This window comes from Oryctolagus cuniculus, chromosome 17 (genome assembly GCF_964237555.1).
Source record: "Oryctolagus cuniculus chromosome 17, mOryCun1.1, whole genome shotgun sequence".
Taxonomy (NCBI): domain Eukaryota; kingdom Metazoa; phylum Chordata; class Mammalia; order Lagomorpha; family Leporidae; genus Oryctolagus; species Oryctolagus cuniculus.
The window spans coordinates 21,827,901-21,846,007 of NC_091448.1; the positions used below are offsets into that span (position 1 = coordinate 21,827,901).

The 18,107-nt window shown below is 47.6% G+C and overlaps 1 protein-coding gene and 1 long non-coding RNA gene across 2 annotated transcripts in view; one reads left to right on the forward strand and one right to left on the reverse strand.

Moving 5' to 3' along the window:
* Nucleotides 1-18,107, reverse strand: part of LOC127484401 (uncharacterized) — a 42,738-nt gene that overhangs the window by 10,383 nt on the left and 14,248 nt on the right. The window lies entirely within an intron of this gene.
* Nucleotides 11,452-17,122, forward strand: KRT24 (keratin 24). Its single transcript, XM_051824954.2, has 8 exons — nt 11,452-12,091; nt 12,712-12,794; nt 13,887-14,043; nt 14,300-14,461; nt 14,562-14,687; nt 15,383-15,600; nt 15,812-15,891; nt 16,072-17,122. The coding sequence occupies exons 1-8, from the start codon at nt 11,582-11,584 to the stop codon at nt 16,173-16,175; spliced, it is 1,440 nt and encodes a 479-aa protein (XP_051680914.2). The 5' UTR covers nt 11,452-11,581; the 3' UTR covers nt 16,176-17,122.

Sequence of the window (18,107 nt, forward strand, 5' to 3'; positions counted from 1 at the left end):
CACAGAGATCACAGAAACAAAAGAAAACTTTTGAAGACTTCAAAAGAATTTTCAAGAGCATTTATATATCTGGTGAGTGGTAAAGATTTTTTCTTTTTTTTTTTTTTTTTTTGGTCAAAAAAGCAAAATAAGCATAAAGGAAGATTTGTATCAAGAAAATATTGGGGGCTGGCGCCTGCAGTGCCAGCATCTCATATGGGTGCTGGTTCTAGTCCTGGCTGCTCCACTTCTGATCCAGCTCTCTGCTACGGCCTGGGAAAGCAGTAGAAGATGGCCGAAGTCCTTGGGCCCCTGCACCTGCATGGGTGACCCAGAAGAAGCTCCTGGCTCCTGTGTGGCCAACTGGGGAGTGAACCAGTGGATGGAAGATCTCTCTCTCTCTCTCTCTCTCTCTCTCTCTCTCTTTCTGCCTCTCCTTCTCTCTCTGTGTAACTCTTTCAAATAATAAATGAATATTTTTAAAAAAAGAAAATATTGTACAACACGAAGCAAAAACAAAATTCAGAGGAAAACATGCAAACTTTAGTGAGTCTGGTAACAACCGTCCCACCACGCTGGGCACGTAGGCAGCTTGGCCAGCCAGCTGTCAGTCCAATTTAAGTTGTCTGAGCTGCATCTGGCGCCACCTGCTGTCAGCTGTCTCATCTGTCTAATGTGGAGAGGATCCTGCAGCTTTCAGGCTTAAGCGGCAGCGCCAGAATTGGCAGCCTGACCCATCTCATTCTTCCACCCCATCCTCTCCCACCCTAACCACTCCCACCTGCCACCTGCCACAACCCATCTCAGCAGATAAGGACCTTAACCCTTAACGCTTTCTGCCGGAAGCAGAGCGGAAGCCAACAGCCCGTTGCTTTGTGACTAGATTGTCAGCAATGCTACGTGATCGACACCAGGGGTTTTCACTACACTTGTCACATATATGGCCAGCCGAGGGCTGGTGTCACCCATATGTAAACCCATGGACAGTTCTAAAAGCAAGAGAACAGTGATGAGTGGGTACGTGGTATCATGAGTAATTCATATAATTCAATTAGGTACCCACGTTAGCATGGCAGCAAGTTTGTAAGCAAAGGGCACTAATGCCTTGGTGAATGGTGCACACATTGGTAAGACATCAAGGGAAAAATTCAGCAGCAGATTTCAAAGGCCTTCAAGGAAAGAGCACATCCTGGGAACCAGCAGTTCCATTTCTAGGAATTTGTCCTTACACAATCCAACAAATAGATGCCTACTTCCCTTGGCCATGTTTAGCATCCTGAAACATTAGCCATGATACAAGTGCAACTATGAAGAATCAATAGCTGAGTTAAGAAACACCCATTGAAGTCCATCCACAGACAATCACGCAGCCCCTAAGAATGTCCAAGTTCATGCATTGACTGGAAAGATGTCAATCCATCTACTGAGGAGTGGAGAGCAGCGTTTCCAAGACAGTGCCTACAGGATGAGCTACTCTTGCAAATAAGATGACTGTGCACGTATCCCACGTGTGCTCATGGAAAATCCACGATGATGCACATCAAACTGTTAACACTGGCTATTTCAGAAGTAGTGAAAATATGGATGATCTTTATTTGGCACTGCCTGTTTACATTCATTCGTAATTTTTCTAAAATAAACATGTGCTACTTGTAAAATGTAAAAATATTTAAAGAAAATCCTTCTGTATATTTAAATGTTTTTATAATGAAAACTCTCTTTAAAAAAAGAATAAGCAAGTAATTAGCAGTGCAAACCACTAGAACTATAAGGAAACAAAGTTGTGTGGAGAAGAGAAGACAATAATAGATTTAGGATTGTCGTGATGGCAATAAAATTGTTGCAGAAGAGGCAGTCCTGGAAAGGTGATAAAATCCGCATGCATGGGAAGTACAGAATAGAACATGATTTTAGGCCCTGCTCCAGGACCAATCACATCAAAAGTACATCTGGAGACACCCAGACACCTGTCAGGAGTGGATCAGAGCCTGGCACATCAACATCCTCTCCTAGCCCTTTTACTGAAATACTTATGCCCATTTACACCCAAAAGGATAGTGGTCAGTCCTAGCATTGCTGGGGATGGCCCTGTGGGGAACACCCGAGGCTCGCCTGGCACCTGGCTTCTGTCTCCCTCCAGGGACAAGCATCAAAGAAGAGAGATTACTTGCTCCTCACTCGGTGGACTCAGCCTCACCACCACCACCACCACTACCGCCGCCGAAGCTGAGTCCTTCTTTGTTTCTCGCTTCCTGGAAGGACCTGGCTGCCTTCCTGCTAGCTCCCTCCATGTTCTGGTCATCCTGTTAGTTGTCCTCCTGCATCCTAAGCCCAGAGCCCATCCTCCAAACCTGCCCCAAATCTGTGGCCTCTGCTCAGACTCCTCTTGTCCTATCAGCCTTTCCCATCCAAGGCCACAACCCCTCCATGGTTTCTCAAGAGCCCTGTCCCTACAGGGTAAGCTCTGTGGCCCCTTCTCTCCCAGCATGCCCCAGGGTCTGGGCACCTGAGCCTTCCCGGTCCTTGCTGATGGAGAAGAAGAAGCATTCAAACAGATACGGTTAACTGAAGCTAGCAAGAGAAAGAATGGAGGGCAGTGCAAGATGTTGGAACAGGAGCCCCCCACCATGAGCAATCATCCCCCTACAGAGCCAACATTGTGAACAATTATTCACGCATGAAAATACCTCCTCAGGTGCTAAGGAAATCAGGTGACAATCACAATACCTGGCTATAGCATAATAAAAAGGAAATACATTGAAATGGGTGAAAGGCCAGTTTTGTACTATGTGCCTCACTCTTCTGCCTGCTCCAGGCACCATCACACAGAGAAAGAAACCAATCATGCTGGGGAAAGAGAGAAATAAATGTAGGGCTTTACCTTGGACACTAACACTAGGGCTGCTGCCATAAACACAGCACCTAGCAGATTCCCATGGCCTTAACATGGGGCTGGGTCCTGCAGACATAGCCTCCAGACCTGCCCCAACACCAGACAGGAAGTCATATCCACTGCAGGACAGTCAGGGTCTGCAGTCCACATCACTACCAGCCAACCTCAGAGACTTGGGTCTCAGCAGATCTCAGTGCTAGGTGGGCCTCGGTAACCATGGACTTCAGACACACACCAGCATTCTCCTGCCTCAGAGGTCATGGGTTCCAGCCCAGCACCATACTGACCACAGTGGTTCTGGGCTTAGGGTGTTCCCCTAGCACTGCAACAGACACAGGAGTCCCAAGAGTAGGGACCAAGCCAAACAGTCTTCCCAGAATCTCTGGACAGGCTGACATGTCCTAGTTAGAAATTTCAAGCAGAAATTCCAGAGCTGAAAAATCCAGTGAATGAAATGAAAAATGCAATAAAGCGTATCAAAAGCAGAACTGATTAAGCAGAAAAAGAATCTGAACTCAAAAGCAGCTTATTTGAAAATATGCAGTCAGGGGAGGAAAAAAGAATGAAAAGGAATGAAGAGGCTTATAGCATTTATGCGACCCCATAAAAAGTACTTAAGTTTGAATCATCGAGGTTCAGGAGGGAGAAAAGAAAGATAAAGGAGTAGAAAGCTTAAAAAAATAAAAAGCAGAAAACTTTACAAATCTGGAGAAAGATATAAATATCCAAGTATGGGAAGACCAAAGATCTTCAGGTTCAGTCCAAATAAGATTATCTCCAAGACACTATAATCAAATGGTCAAAAATCATGGACAGGGCAGGCATCATAGCATAGTGCGTTAAGCCACTGCCTGCAAAGCCGGCATCCCATATAAGTGCCAATTTGAGTCCTGGCTGCTGCACTTCTGATCCAGCTTCCTGCTAATGTGTCTGAGAAAGTATCAGAAAATGTCCCAAGTACTTGGGCCCCTGCCACCCACATGGGAGACCTGGATGGAGTTTCTGGCTCCTACTTTCAACCTGGCCCAGCCCTGGCCATTACAGCCATCTGAGGAGTGAACCAATAGACAGAAAAATCTCTGTCTCCCCTTATTGTCATTCTCATTCTCCCTCTCTCTCTCTCCCTTTCAAATAAATGAATAAATCTTTTAAAGCATCACAAAGAGAGGATACTGAAAGCAGCAAGAGATACTAGCAATACATCAGGGAATCACAAAATGCCTACAACAGATTTCCCAGCAGAAACTTTACAGGCCAAGAGAGAACAGGATGTTATATTCTAAGTGCTGGCCCAGTGTCATGGCTCACTTGGTTAATCCTCTGCCTGCGGTGCCGGCATCCCATGTGGGCGCCAGGTTCTAGTCCCAGTTGCTCCTCTTCCAGTCCAGCTCTCTGCTGTAGCCCAGGAGGGCAGTGGAGGATGGCCCAAGTGCTTGGGCCCATGCACCCACATGGGAGACCAGGAAGAAGCACCTGGCTCCTGGCTTCAGATTGGCACAGTGCCAGCCGTAGTGGCCATTTGGGGAATGAAGCAACAAAGGAAGACCTTTCTCTCTGTCTCTCTCACTGTCTATAACTCTACCTGTCAAATAAAAAATAAGTAAATAAAAGATATAGTCTAAGTGCTAAAGGGGGAAAAAAACTGCCAACCAAGAATTTGGTATCCAGCAAAGTTGTCCTTCAGGGTTGAAGGAGAGATAAAGGCTTTGCTAGATAAGCAAAAGCTGAATTAGTTCAGCACCACCAGACCTGCTTACAAGAAATGCCAAAGGGAGTTCTTCACAATGAAAGAACAGAACACAAATGAGTAACACTAAAATATCTGAATATATAAAACTCACTGGCAAAGGGACATTCACAATCACATTCAGAATACTCTACTACCGAGAGTATGTAAATCACATATATCTTCAGTGTGGAGTTTAAAAAACAAGCTATTAAAAACAATAAACAGTGCCGGCGCCGTGGCTCAATAGGCTAATCCTCCACCCTGCGGCGCCGGCACACCGGGTTCTAGTCCCGGTCGGGGTGCCGGATTCTGTCCTGGTTGCCCCTCTTCCAGGCCAGCTCTCTGCTATGGCCAGGGAGTGCAGTGGAGGATGGCCCAGGTGCTTGGGCCCTGCACCCCATGGGAGACCAGGAAAAGCACCTGGATCCTGGCTCCTGCCATGGGATCAGCACGGTGCGCCGGCTGCAGCGGCGGCCATTGGAGGGTGAACCAACGGCAAAGGAAGACCTTTCTCTCTCTGTCTCTCTCTCTCACTGTCCACTCTGCCTGTCAAAAATAAAAATAAAAAAAATAAAAATAAAAAAACAATAAATATGCCAGCACCGCAGCTTACTAGGCTAATCCTCCGCCTTGCGGCGCCAGCACACCGGGTTCTAGTCCCAGTCGGGGCACCGGATTCTGTCCCGGTTGCCCCTCTTCCAGGCCAGCACTCTGCAATGGCCAGGGAGTGCAGTGGAGGGTGGCCCAAGTACTTGGGTCCTGCACCCCATGGGAGACCAGGAGAAGCACCTGGCTCCTGCCTTCGGATCAGCGAGGTGAACCAACCGCAGCGGCCATTGGAGGGTGAACCAACGGCAAAAGGAAGACCTTTCTCTCTGTCTCTCTCTCTCACTGTCCACTCTACCTGTCAAAAAAATAAAATAAAATAAAAAAATAAACACAGTGATGAACATTCGGTGTGGTGGTTGAGCTACCACTTAGGACATGTGCATTTCATATTGGAGTGCCTGTGTTTGAGTTTTGCCTCCACTTAGGATGCAGCTTCATGCCACTGAGCCTGGGAGGCAGCAGATGGTGACAGCTCAAGTACTTGAGTCCCTGACACCCATGAGGAAGGAGACGCATATGGAGTTCTGGCTCCAGGGTTCAGTCTGGCCCAGTCCCAGCTGTTGTGGGCATGCAAGGGGTGAGCCAGTAGCTGAAAGATATCTCTCTCTCTCTCTCTCCCTCCCTCCCTTTCAAATAAAAAGAAAATAAATAAATTTTTAAAAAAGAAGTAGAGACCATAAATCAATAGAAAAGTTCAATGAAACCAAGAGGGTTTTTTCTTTTTTTTTTTTTTTTCAAAAGAAAGCATTGACAGACCATTAACTAGACTAAGTAAAAAAGAGAAGAACTAGGTCAGCACCGCGGCTCACTAGGCTAATCCTCCGCCTTGCAGCGCTGGCACACCGGGTTCTAGTCCCGGTCGGGGCACTGGATTCTGTCCACGTTGCTCCTCTTCCAGTCCAGCTCTCTGCTGTGGCCCAGGAAGGCAGTGGAGGATGGCCCAAGTGCTTGGGCCCTGCACCCACATGGGAGATCAGGAGAAGCACCTGGCTCCTGCCTTCGGATCAGCGCAGTGTGCCAGCCGCAGTGCGCCAGCCACGGCGGCCATTGGAGGGTGAACCAACGGCAAAAAGGAAGACCTTTCTCTCTGTCTCTCTCTCTCTCACTGTCCACTCTGCCTGTCAAAAAAATAAAATAAAAAATAAATAAATAAATAAGAGAAGAACTAAATGAAAAGAAAGAATGGGCAGGGGTGATGGGGAGAGAAGATGGCAAAGGAGAGGAAAGAGTGCAGAAGAGAAGCAGTCACAGAATCGTGGGTTTCTCCTGCATTTTTACAGGTCAATTGTGACGTCTCTGGGTCTGACATTTGCTTGGGACTGAAATCCATTGACTGATGGTGTCAGGTCCAACGAACATTGTTGCAAAACCTTTTTTTTTTCTTTCTGGTAGCTGTGCCTGGAAGCCACCACCAGAAAGCCCACCTTGATATCAATTGTCTAAGTGGACAGTCCCCAGGTGGCACTTGCACGACCCTCCCTGCCCCACCACCACACCCAGGCCCACACTGAGAAGCCTAAACCCAGAAGCTGCAGCACAAAGATTTGGAAAGCAGAACACACAGTAAAGGACAGAAGCAGCCAAGGACTCGCGCCAAGCCGCGCTGCCGTCAGTCATTTCAGGGCCGTATCCTTCCGTCTGCCTGTCTGAGCCAAGCTTGCAGACACTGCTCACACCTCGGGTCGGCACCTCCGCTTTCTCTACCGTCCATCACAAACACCTACCGGCCTTACCTATGCTGGTCCCATGCTGTATTTGAAAAGCACATAACAGAATATTCCCTAGGATGAATGGGAGACAGAAGCTCTGAATTTTATCTCTGAAAAGATTCCCTGGTGACCATAGGCCATACTTTTCAGTATTTAATTTTCCTGCTAATATAAAAGCAAATAACATATTAATCTGAAAGCTTCAAAATAGATACAACCTATCTCCCAGGAAAAAGTGATGGTAACTCTTTGCAAATCATTCTGCACTTAATACAAAAAGCTTATTCTGCAGTGAAGTATAGTTTTTGTGATCCTCTACAGGTGAAAATACCTGCTAATCACAAACTATGCAAACTAGCACAAAACTAAGGAGGGAATATTGACCCAAAAGGCAGCTGGGTTCCGTACGTTTCCTTTAAACATTCTGCTGTCAAACAACTCCTGGGTGCCAGGCAGCGAAGCCGACCCCTCTGAACATCCCATCTCATGGATGCCTCACCAAACTCTAGAAGCCTTTCATTTTACAGATGAAAGAAATGTCAAAAACTGCTCTGCTATCTTTGGCAAGTCATTATGTCAGATATGGAGAGTGAGTACTCACCTTCTCCAAACAAAGGGACTAAGGTTTGCTAAGGAAGTTTAACATTTCAGGCAAGAACAGAACTATATTTAAATGTGTAATTAAAATGCCTTAATCCACTGCACACCAATGTTTGCAAATCATGGAGCCAAGATTACGCTGATAGCTCTCTGCTATGGCCTGGGAAAGCAGTGGAAGATGACCCAAGTCCTTGGGCCCCTGCACCCACCCACATGGGAGACCCGGAAGAAGCTCCTGGCTCCTGGCTCCGGATCAGCACAGCTCCGGCCTTTGCGGCCAATTGGGGAGTGAACCAATGGATGGAAGACTCTCTCTCTCTCTCTCTCTCTCTCTCTGCCTCTCCTCTCTCTGTGTAACTCTGACTTTCAAATAAATAAATAAATCTTTAAAAGAAAAGATTATGCTAATAGTCACCATTTAAAAGGAAAGCCACACAGGCACAAGAGAAAGCAAGCATGAAAATGCATCTGAGACAATGCTAACAAGGGGAAGTCAATTCTGTGGTTTATCTATGTATTACACAAAGAATCGGAGGCAGTCACCGCTGTTTCATTCATAAAATGCCCTTCCCATCTCTAGAGTGTCAGAGAAGCATGTCGTAAGAATTTTAGTTTGTTTGCTTTTATATTTATTTATTTGAAAGGCAGAAAGAGATCTTCCATTCATTGGTTCACTCTCCAAATGTCCACAACAGCTGGGCAGGGCTGGGCAAGATGGAACCAGGAGCCTGGAACATAATCCAGGTCTCCCACAAAGGCGGCAGGGACCCAACTACTTGAGACATCATCTGTTTCCTCTCAGGGTGTGTATTAGCAGGAAGCTAAAACCTGGTGTGTTGGGGCCGGCACTGTGGCGCAGTGGGTTAAAGCCCTGGCCTAAAACACCGGTTCTAGTCCTGGATGCTCCTCTTCCAATCCAGCTCTCTGCTATGGACTGGGAAAGCAGTAGAAGATGGCCCAAGTACTTGGGCCCCTACACCCATGTGGGAGACCAGGAAGAAGCTCCTGGCTCCTGGCTTTGGATCAGCACAGCTCCAGCTGCTGCAGTCATCTGGGGAGTGAACCAGTGGATGGAAGACTTTCTCTCTCTCTCTCTCTCTCTCTCTCTCTCTCTCTCTGCTTAATTCTTTCAAATAAATAAATAAATCTTTTAAAAATAAATAATAAATAAATAAATAAAATCCAGAGTGGAGCTGGACCTCAAACCCTGGCATCTGACATAAAGATGCCGGCACCTCAAGCAATATATCAACCACTGTGCCCAACACCCACCCCAAGAACTTTATTTTGAAGCTGAATTTAAAAAGCAAAGAGAGGCCAGCCACGGCTCAATAGGCTAATCCTCCGCCTTGCAGCGCCGGCACACCAGGTTCTAGTCCCGGTCGGGGCACCGGATTCTGTCCCAGTTGCCCCTCTTCCAGTCCAGCTTTCTGCTGTGGCCCGGGAGTGCAGTGGAGGATGGTCCAGGTCCTTGGGCCCTGCATCCACATGGGAGACCAAGAGGAAGCACCTGGCTCCTGGCTTCAGATCAGCACGGTGTGCTGGCCACAGTGTGCTGGCCACAGCGACCATTGGAGGGTGAACCAACGGTAAAGGAAGACCTGTCTCTCTGTTTCTCTCTCTCTCTCATTGTCTAATTCTGCATGTCAAAAAAAAAAAAAGTTACATTTCAAAGGTCAAAAGGAAGAAACCCTGATGGTTGTTCCTCCTGTCTCCCTCATTTGCATGCCCTTTAGTCATTAGGAAGGCAAGATGACAAACATTATATTTGGTGCATTTTTTTAAACCTACCTTAGAAGGGGACAATACGAATAACACCCAACTCAATAATTTAAACGTTTTTTAAACATCTGGTGCCCTTTGGAAGTTGTCACTCTAAATATGAAGAACAGCAACAATGCATCCCTGTGAAATTACACAGGCAGAGGGGCCGGCACTGTGGCGCAGCAGGTTAAAGCCCCGGCCTTTAGCACCGGCATCCCATAAGGGCGTTGGTTTGAGTCCGGGCTGCTTCACTTCCAATCCAGCTCCCTGCTAATGTGCCTGCAAAAGCAGCAAAGGATGGTCCAAGTCCTTGGGCCCCTGCACCCACGTGGGAGACCCAGAAGAAGCTCCTGGCTTCAGACTGCCAATCAAAGGCGGTTTAGGAAGCTAAGGCAGACATTAGACAAGGAAGGCTTGAATGTAAAGATCAAAGCCTGGCACACAGTTCAGCAGAGCCTGCCAAGAAGAGGAAGAAAGTCCTAAACAAACAAAAGCTGAGACCGAGAAATATGTTGGGAAGTAGCTATGCTTTTTTTAAAGGCACCTTTTTAAAAATTGTCATAAAATACACACAACACAGAATGTATCATCTTAATGTTTTACGTGTACAGTTTGGTAGTGTTAAGTACACTCACATTGTTGTGCACCCAAGCGCCAAAACGCTTTTCATCTTGCAAAACTGAAACTGCACCCATTAAACAGCTCCGTGCCCCCTGCCCAGCCCTGCAGCCCCGGTAACCACCACTCCACCCTGTCTCCTTGCATTCAGCTCCTCCACACAGCTCGGGTAAGTGAAATCATACGGTATTTGTCTTACAATGAAACTACTAGCAGAGATGAATAGGAACAATCCATAGCACAAAGAGAAAAACACCAAGCTGAAAGTGAACCGGGGTGTGTTCCAGAATTCAGAATCTACAAATGACTCCAATCTCAACATGAGTTATCAGAAGTAGGCACAGGTCATCTCTTCTAAACACCATTTAAACCAAAACAGAAAAATAGAACAAAGAATAGACCAGGGCAAACTTCAGATTTCAACATCTGTAAAATGACTCCAGGGACAGCATACCCGGTCAGAAGTGTGTTCCAATCCTGTTTTTCAGAGAGAGCTGTAATACAAAGACCAGGGGCAGTGTTGTGGCACCAGCATCCCACATCAGAGTGCCTGGATTTGAGTCCTACCTCCACTTGCAACCCAGCTGCCTGCTAACGTGTATCCAGGGAGGCAGCCAGAGATAGCTCACGTACTTGGGTCCCTACTGCCCAAACAGGAGACCCAAATTGGGTTCTGGGTGTTCCGGGTCCTTGGTTCGGGCACTTGGGGACTGAATCAGCGAATGAAGATTGCCTCTCTCTGTCTCTCTCTCTCTCTCTCTCTCTCTCTCTCTCTCTATTTAAATTTAAAAAATTAATCTAAAACAAAAGCAGAAGAAAATAACACAATGTCTTTCTTTCTTGAGCTTTGATTCTAAAGAAGGCTGTCTCCATGTTTATATCAGAGAACAATTCTAACAGAAAGAGAACAGATTCGAGGTCACACTGCGGTTACACCTGAACTCCGATCTGTCAGAAGCCCTTTCCAGTCTTTCTCGGACACAATCAGCTTGAATAAAGGTGTTACTGAGATCTAACAGGATTCACACACAAGACGAGGGAGTCTTTGCATGGGTCTTAACAGTGAAAACCTGTCATCCGATCATCTCAAAATACAAAGAAAGCAATGACCTGACACGACAAATCAGAGAAATATGCTGATGGAGGCCATCGAAGAGATGGCCATTTTCTTAAATCTGAAATCAATGCTGATGTGAAGCTAATTGTAACTTTAGCACACAAACAAAAAGTTCCGTGTTCGACGGGAAATTTTCATCAGCATCGCCCTAAGCATTTTAATTACAGTTGATAATCTGAGGCTGTTCCCAGCAGTAGGGAAATCATGAAGCAAATTTAACAGAAGCATTCTTTCAGGAAACAATTGCCAGCCGACAAAACCCCTGAAAGATTAAAACTGGAATTCTGAATATTTTTTTCCACTGCTCCGCCTTATTTTTTTTCCCCCTGATACAGTGAATGCCCCAGGGCTCGCCCTGACCCAGCTTCAGAAAAGGAGTGTAAGTCCACGGGAAAAAAATTATCCAATTACGGATTTGCAAAACTGTGACCGGGATTAAGAGGCGATGGAGAAAAGGAACACCCTAAAACTGTGTATATAAGGGTCAAACGGCAGCCTAGGATAGACTCTTCACTGTCACCCCTCGTAGTTCCTCCAACAAGCTCAGCACCGGCCAGAGCCCCATGTCTCTCTCATCTCGAGTCTCTTCCTCCAGGGCTGGAGGCAGCAGGGCAGCCGCAGGCGGAAGCAGCTCTGGCAGTGGAAGCAGAAGCAGTCTGGGGACCCATGGGGGTGCCGGCGGCTGTGGCCTGAGCCGGGGGTTTAGAGTCGGCTTTGGAGGTGGCGTTGGAGGGGGCGGTTTGGGAGGAGTCGCAGGCTGCGGAGCTGGCTTTGGTGGGGGCTCTGGATTCGGCAGTGGTGCTGGTGGGAGCTTTTGCAGCTATGGTGCTAGCATGGGAGGTGGTGTTAGCCACGGGGGGCTTCTCTCTGGAGGTGAAAAGCAAACCATGCAGAATCTCAACGACCGCCTCGCCAGTTACCTGGGCAAGGTCAGAGCCCTGGAGGAGGCCAACGCTGACCTGGAGAACAGGATCCAACAGTGGTATGTCAGACTCGGGTCGGGGTCTAGAGATGGCGGATCTGGACGGGACTACAGCAAATACTACGCAATGATTGAGGATCTCAGGAACCAGGTGAGCCTCCAGCCACGGCTGCGTTTCTAGTGAGGACTTTTCATTTTTATTCGGATCATCTACTGTAGTGGACATGTGAGTGGAGGAATGGAAAAAATGCTTGTTTGTTGTGATGGCAAAACGAGACCTGGAACATCTTAACTATGACATTTCTGTGTGATGGCCAGCTGTATGAATTTTCTGTTTTCATCTCAGATTTGAATATTCCTACAATGAGGGCAAAATGTCCACAAGGCATGGCAGCTAAATAATATACATATTTGAGAGTGAGGGCAATGAATCAGCCTTAGTTAAATCAAATTATCCTATGATTAAAATAGTCAGCCACTGTTGTAGAGGAAATATATTTTAAAGATTATTCTAGAAAGTAAATTGAATCTTTGCACTATTTTCTGAAAACACTCCAGGAATAACTGAACAGAAACCCACAGAGGGCTGTGTTCTGTAACACACAAGAAACTGTTACCTTTTTACAGGAAGATGTGATCCTAGGTATACAAATGGCATCGCTGGGAAAGTTTGCAAAGCAATTCGCCTTTAAGAGCTATGCACAGGGGACCTATACCCTCAGAAGCAGGCAAAAATCATCCGTGAGTCAGTCACGGCCCCATCTTTTCCAGATCGTCAATGCCACTGCTGACAATGCTGGGGTGATTCTGCGAACTGACAATGCCAGACTGGCGGCCAATGACTTCAGGCTGAAGTAAGTAACATGAAGGCTGGGAAACAAGTGTTACCGAAAAATTAAATTAAATGTTTTAATATAAAGGGGGGGGGGGGGGGACTGGCGCTGTGGCACAGCAGATTAAAGCCCCAGCCTGCTGCACCAGCATCCCATATGTGCACCGGTTTGAGTCCCAGCTGCTCCACTTCCAATCCAGCTCTCTGCTATGGCCTGGGAAAGCAGTAGTAGATGGCCCACATCCTTGGGCCCTGCACCCGCATGGGAGATCTGGAGGAAGCTCCTGGCTCCCAGCTTCTGATCAGTGCAGCTCTGTTCATTGCAGTCATCTGGGGAGTGGGCTAGTGGAGGGAAGACCTCTCTCTCTCTCCCTGGCTCTACCTCTCCCTGTAACTCTGTATTTCAATTAAGTAAAATGAATCTTAAAAAAAGATTTCTTAGGAAATAATTATCTAAATTCTCAAATAGCCCAAGGGTAAAATTTAGAAACCATCATTCCACCAGAAAAGGAGGAAAAAGAGAGAGAGAAAGGGAGGAGGAGGGAAGGGAAGAAAAGAAGCAAGAGAAGGATGAGAATTTCATTCTAACAATCGTTAGACTTTTGGGCAGGAATTTGGCCCAGCTGGGAACACACTCATGCCTCACAGCAGAGGACATGGGTTCAAGTCCTGGCTCCACTTCTGATTCCAGCTTCCTGCTATTGCAGACCCTGGGTGGCAGCTGTGATGGCTCAGGTAGTTGGGTTCCTGCCGCTCACATGAGAGACCTGGATGGAGCTCCTGGTTCCCAGCTTCAGCCCCCCTAACCTTTGCTTCCACCTTCCAACTGCTGTGGGCATTGGGAGACTGAACCACAGCGTGAGAGCTCTCTCTCTCTCTCTCTCTCTCTCTCTCTCTCTCTCAAAAGCAATTTTTAATGTTGTCTTTAAACAATTATTAGACATCATTAAAATTAGCATTAGACTCACATTTTTCTCCATGGGGGAAAATCCCTAAGAGAAAACTTAGTAGCTTTCATCTATAAAAATACTCAGAGGTGGAAATGTGTCCAATACGGGACGACGGCAGGCAGCCAGGCCAGCTCGTCATACTTCCTCACTGCCACCCCCTCCAGGCACGAGAAAGAGCTGTCTCTCCGGCAGAGCGTGGAGGCCGACATCAGTGGCCTCCGCCAAGTCCTGGACGAGCTGACCCCAACGCGCTCCAACCTGGAGATGCAGGTGCAGACTCTCACGGAGGAGCTGGCTTTCCTGAAGACAAGCCACGAGGAGGTGGGAGCGCGCTTCACCTAAGGGAACAGCCCGGATTGCTTATCCCCTCCCCACCCCCACAACCATTCCACAGGAACCAAATAAACCTGACTTTACCTAAAGAAATTCTCCACATCCTGTGACCAGCACAAAAGTCCAGCCCGCATATCACATCCGAACCTGCTGTTCTGGAGGCAAATTGGTGTTGGCTGTGCACCTTTCAAGAAGATGTTGCTCTTCCAGGCTCATCACCGTGGCGTTCTTTCCTTTGTGCCAGGAAATGAAGAGTATCCAAGGGCGCTCTGGAGGAGACGTGACCGTAGAAATAAAGGCCGCCCCGGGAACCGACCTGACTACGCTGCTGAATGACATGCGGGCACAGTACGAGGAGCTGGCTGAGCAGAACCGGCGGGAAGCAGAGGAGCAGTTCAACAAGCAGGTAGCCCACTCTGCGGAGCCCTGACCCCACAAGCCGCCATACACAAGCTGCTTCTGCTCCTTGCTCTAGACTCCAACAGCTGCAGTTTCTCTTTATTTAGAGCGCATCGCTACAAGCACAGATTTCTATGGATGCTGGGGCAGCCAGTTCCGCCAAGAACGAGATAACCGAGCTGAAACGTACTCTCCAAGCCCTGGACATTGAGTTTCAGTCCCAGCTGGCCATGGTATGTGCTGCAAAGAACTTTGCAAGATTTCCCACAGGAACTCAAGCCAAAGCAGTTTCTCCCTTGGCCGGGAGGTTCACTAGCTATACGATAAAAGCAGTGTTCGGAGAACTACATTGTGGTTCTAGAAAGCACAAGACAGTTAAAGACACGGCACTCTATTTCCATAAGAGACCTAGTGTAGAAAGTAACACCAATAGAACTTAACAATATAGGTTGTAATTTTGCAAAGATGTCCTCTCAGTACCTATTATATTTTTTAAAATCATGGCCGGCGCCGCAGCTCACTAGGCTCATCCTCCACCTTGCAGCACCGGCACACCGGGTTCTAGTCCCGGGCGGGGCGCCGGATTCTGTCCCGGTTGCCCCTCTTCCAGGCCAGCTCTCTGCTGTGGCCCGGGAGTGCAGCGGAGGATGGCCCAAGTGCTTGGGCCCTGCACCCCATGGGAGACCAGGAGAAGCACCTGGCTCCTGGCTTCGGATCAGCGTGATGCGCTGGCCGCAGCGCGCCGGCCACGGCGCGCCGGCCACATCGGCCATTGGAGGGTGAACCAACGGCAAAGGAAGACCTTTCTCTCTGTCTCTCTCTCTCACTGTCCACTCTGCCTACCAAAAAAAAAAAAAAAAAAAAAGTCATTCAGGGACTTATTTTCATCCTGATTTTTTTTTTTTTTTTTGTCTGCTTTTCCCCTTAGAAAAGCTCCCTGGAAGGGACACTGGCTGAAACAGAAGCTGGCTACGTGGCTCAGCTGTCAGAAACTCAAAGGCAGATCAGCAGCCTGGAGGAGCAGCTCCGGCAGATCCGAGGCGAGACCCAGTGCCAGCGTGCAGAATACGAGTGCCTGCTGGACACCAAGACACGCCTGGAGATGGAGATCGAGACCTACCGCCGTCTGCTCGATGGAGAGGGAGGGTAACTGCAAGCCGCGAGCCTCCACAAATTTATCCTGTGAATCCCAGCAGGCCCCGGGGGCCGGGGGGCGGGTGTCGAACTTGACGGAGTGCTTACCAACTCATAAAGTAACAGACACAAGGAATTACAGCGACATCATGCCAAATCCCTAGGGTGCGCGTGGTTTCCACCTCCTTCGCAAAAGGCACAATTTTTTTTTCCCCTCTGGCAGCTCTGGTTCTGAAAGATCGGACTTCAGAGACCTAGGATCCAGGGACTCAAGATCTGAAAGCCACTCTGGCCAACAGAGAGGTAGGTTTTTCTTTTAATGTTGATGATGATTTCTTATTTAAAAATAAAAGCCTGCTTGGCTGGGCAGATGAAGAGTGCACGACACAGCTTACCCTCTCTTGCTTAGAGAGGCGGTTGACTTCCTGTTGCTCTGTGTCTCTGTGACAGCCTTCATTGACATTGTGATCCCACGGTTTCTAGATCCCAACAAGATGAGAGTGACCAAGACCATCATAGAGGAGGTGGTGGACGGCAGAGTCGTCTCGTCTCAAGTGAGCAACATTTCCGAGGTGAAAATCAAATAAACCGCGTCCAGATCAATGAAAGTGTCTTTCAAAGAAAAAACTCGAGGACGCGAGTGAAGACATCACCCCCATCAACTAACCTTTCTGAATAACCTCAGGGCAAAGTTCCAGTCCAAAAATAGATGGCTAGGAATTGTTCTGTATCCTCTCATTTTCCTATTAGAACGCTCTTGAAAAAGTCCCAATGACAACTTTGCTCTAATTCTTAACTCTGCTTCAATAAACTTACACTTGCAAGTTACCAAAATCATTCCAGAAGTTTTTAAGAAAGCCAGTGAATGAAGCTATGAGTTATAATCTAGCTGCATTTTGTATGTGGACATGTTACCACATCACACAGGAACTGGGTGACACCCTAGCTGATAGGACAGCTCAGTGCTGCCAATACTGTAGCCAGCGTCTTAGCCCACAGGGAAGAATGAAATTATTTGGATAATCAGGGCATAATTAACTAATGCCTAGTTTCTTTATGTCCATCACTAAAGTGAGTCAGCAGATGAAAAAGAAACACAAGGTAAGCCCCTTACCTCAAGAAACGTACATTGTAGGTGGAGGGGGAAGAAGCTAAAACACAAAGATAGCAAGTGAGAACAAGGGGTTAAGAGTAACGATTGGAGGCCAGCACTGTGGCGCAGCAAGTTAAAGCCCCAGCCTGCAGCACCAGATTCCCATATGGGCGCCGGTTCAAATCCCGACTGCTCCACTTCCAATCCAGCTCTCTGCTGTGGCCTGGGAAAGCAGTAGAGGATGGTCGAAGTGCTTGGGACCCTGAACCCACGTGGGAGATTCCTGGCTCTTAGCTTTAGAGCAGCTCAGCTCTGGCCGTTGCGGCCATCTGGGTGGTGAACCAGCGGGTGGAAGACCTCTCTCTCTCTCTATCTCTAGCTCTACCTCTATCTGTACCTCTGCAGTTCAAATAAATAAAATAAATCTTTTTTAAAAAAAAAGGTAATGATTGATTTCTCAACAGTCACCAGAGTGCCATAGGCTCAGCCATTTAAGAGGTCAAATAATCTTAGGAAATAAGAATGGTTAAGTGATATGGCGCCAGATTTCTTAAAACCTTGAAAGCCCCAAAGTGAAGAGAGGCTCGGGTATTTGGTCCTTTGTCACATCCCACCCCTCGTCCAGCCAAACGCTGCCATTTGGCCAAGCAGGTGACTTTTTTTGCCACCTTCCATGGCTTTGCTCTCTCACCCCATGGGGGTCACCTCTGTCACATCTGCTGTACCCCTGCAGCTGGGTGGCTCTGGCTTATCCCACTTGGAACAGTGAGGCTTAGCCACACACTCTACGACGAGGTAGGAGGCACAGGTCTTAGAAAGAACCCGATATAGACCCAGGCCAAGCTGGGGAAGGACTTTCTCAGTCAAGGAATTTAGTATGACCAGATCACAAATGAGACAATCGACTCCACAAGCCAGTCCTCAAGGAAACAGACACACATGACATAAAAAGCCACTTTTGCAGTTATCAACATATAAACCTGAGCACAATTCCTATAAATTGTACCTTCAAGATAGAGCCAACAAGAGCAATGCGAAAATACGAAACCTTCATCATCAACAGAACCAACAAATATTGTTTGTCTGCCAGGCACATTGCGTAGAGCATAAAAGGGACCCTCCAGGCACGCCGCAGATTCTGCTGAAATAGCAAACCACAGAATAAGATGAACCACTGAGCATGAAGCCACTAGAAAACGCACAGCGTGTCTTAGCTCAAACACGTGTCTCCCACCAAGTCAAACAGTAAATAAAACCCACAATGCTTCTCTTCCGCTGCAAAACCGAAAAACATCAACAGTTGGTCCAGTCTGGATTAACAGAAAAAGCCTGTCGGGCTCAGTCCCCAGTCCCCAGCAGGGAAGCCTCTCTCCTGGAGGTGGACACCCTGCCTCTGTTTCCTTTGCATGTGCTCGGGCCCTGCAGT

Coding starts and splice junctions, on each gene's coding strand:
- KRT24 (XM_051824954.2), top strand. CDS start 11,582: ATGTCTCTCTCATCTCGAGTCTCTTCCTCCAGGGCTGGAGGCAGCAGG. Junction 14,044..14,299: donor TGAAGACAAGCCACGAGGAG/GTGGGAGCGCGC, acceptor CCTTTGTGCCAG/GAAATGAAGAGTATCCAAGG. Junction 14,462..14,561: donor AGGAGCAGTTCAACAAGCAG/GTAGCCCACTCT, acceptor CTCTTTATTTAG/AGCGCATCGCTACAAGCACA.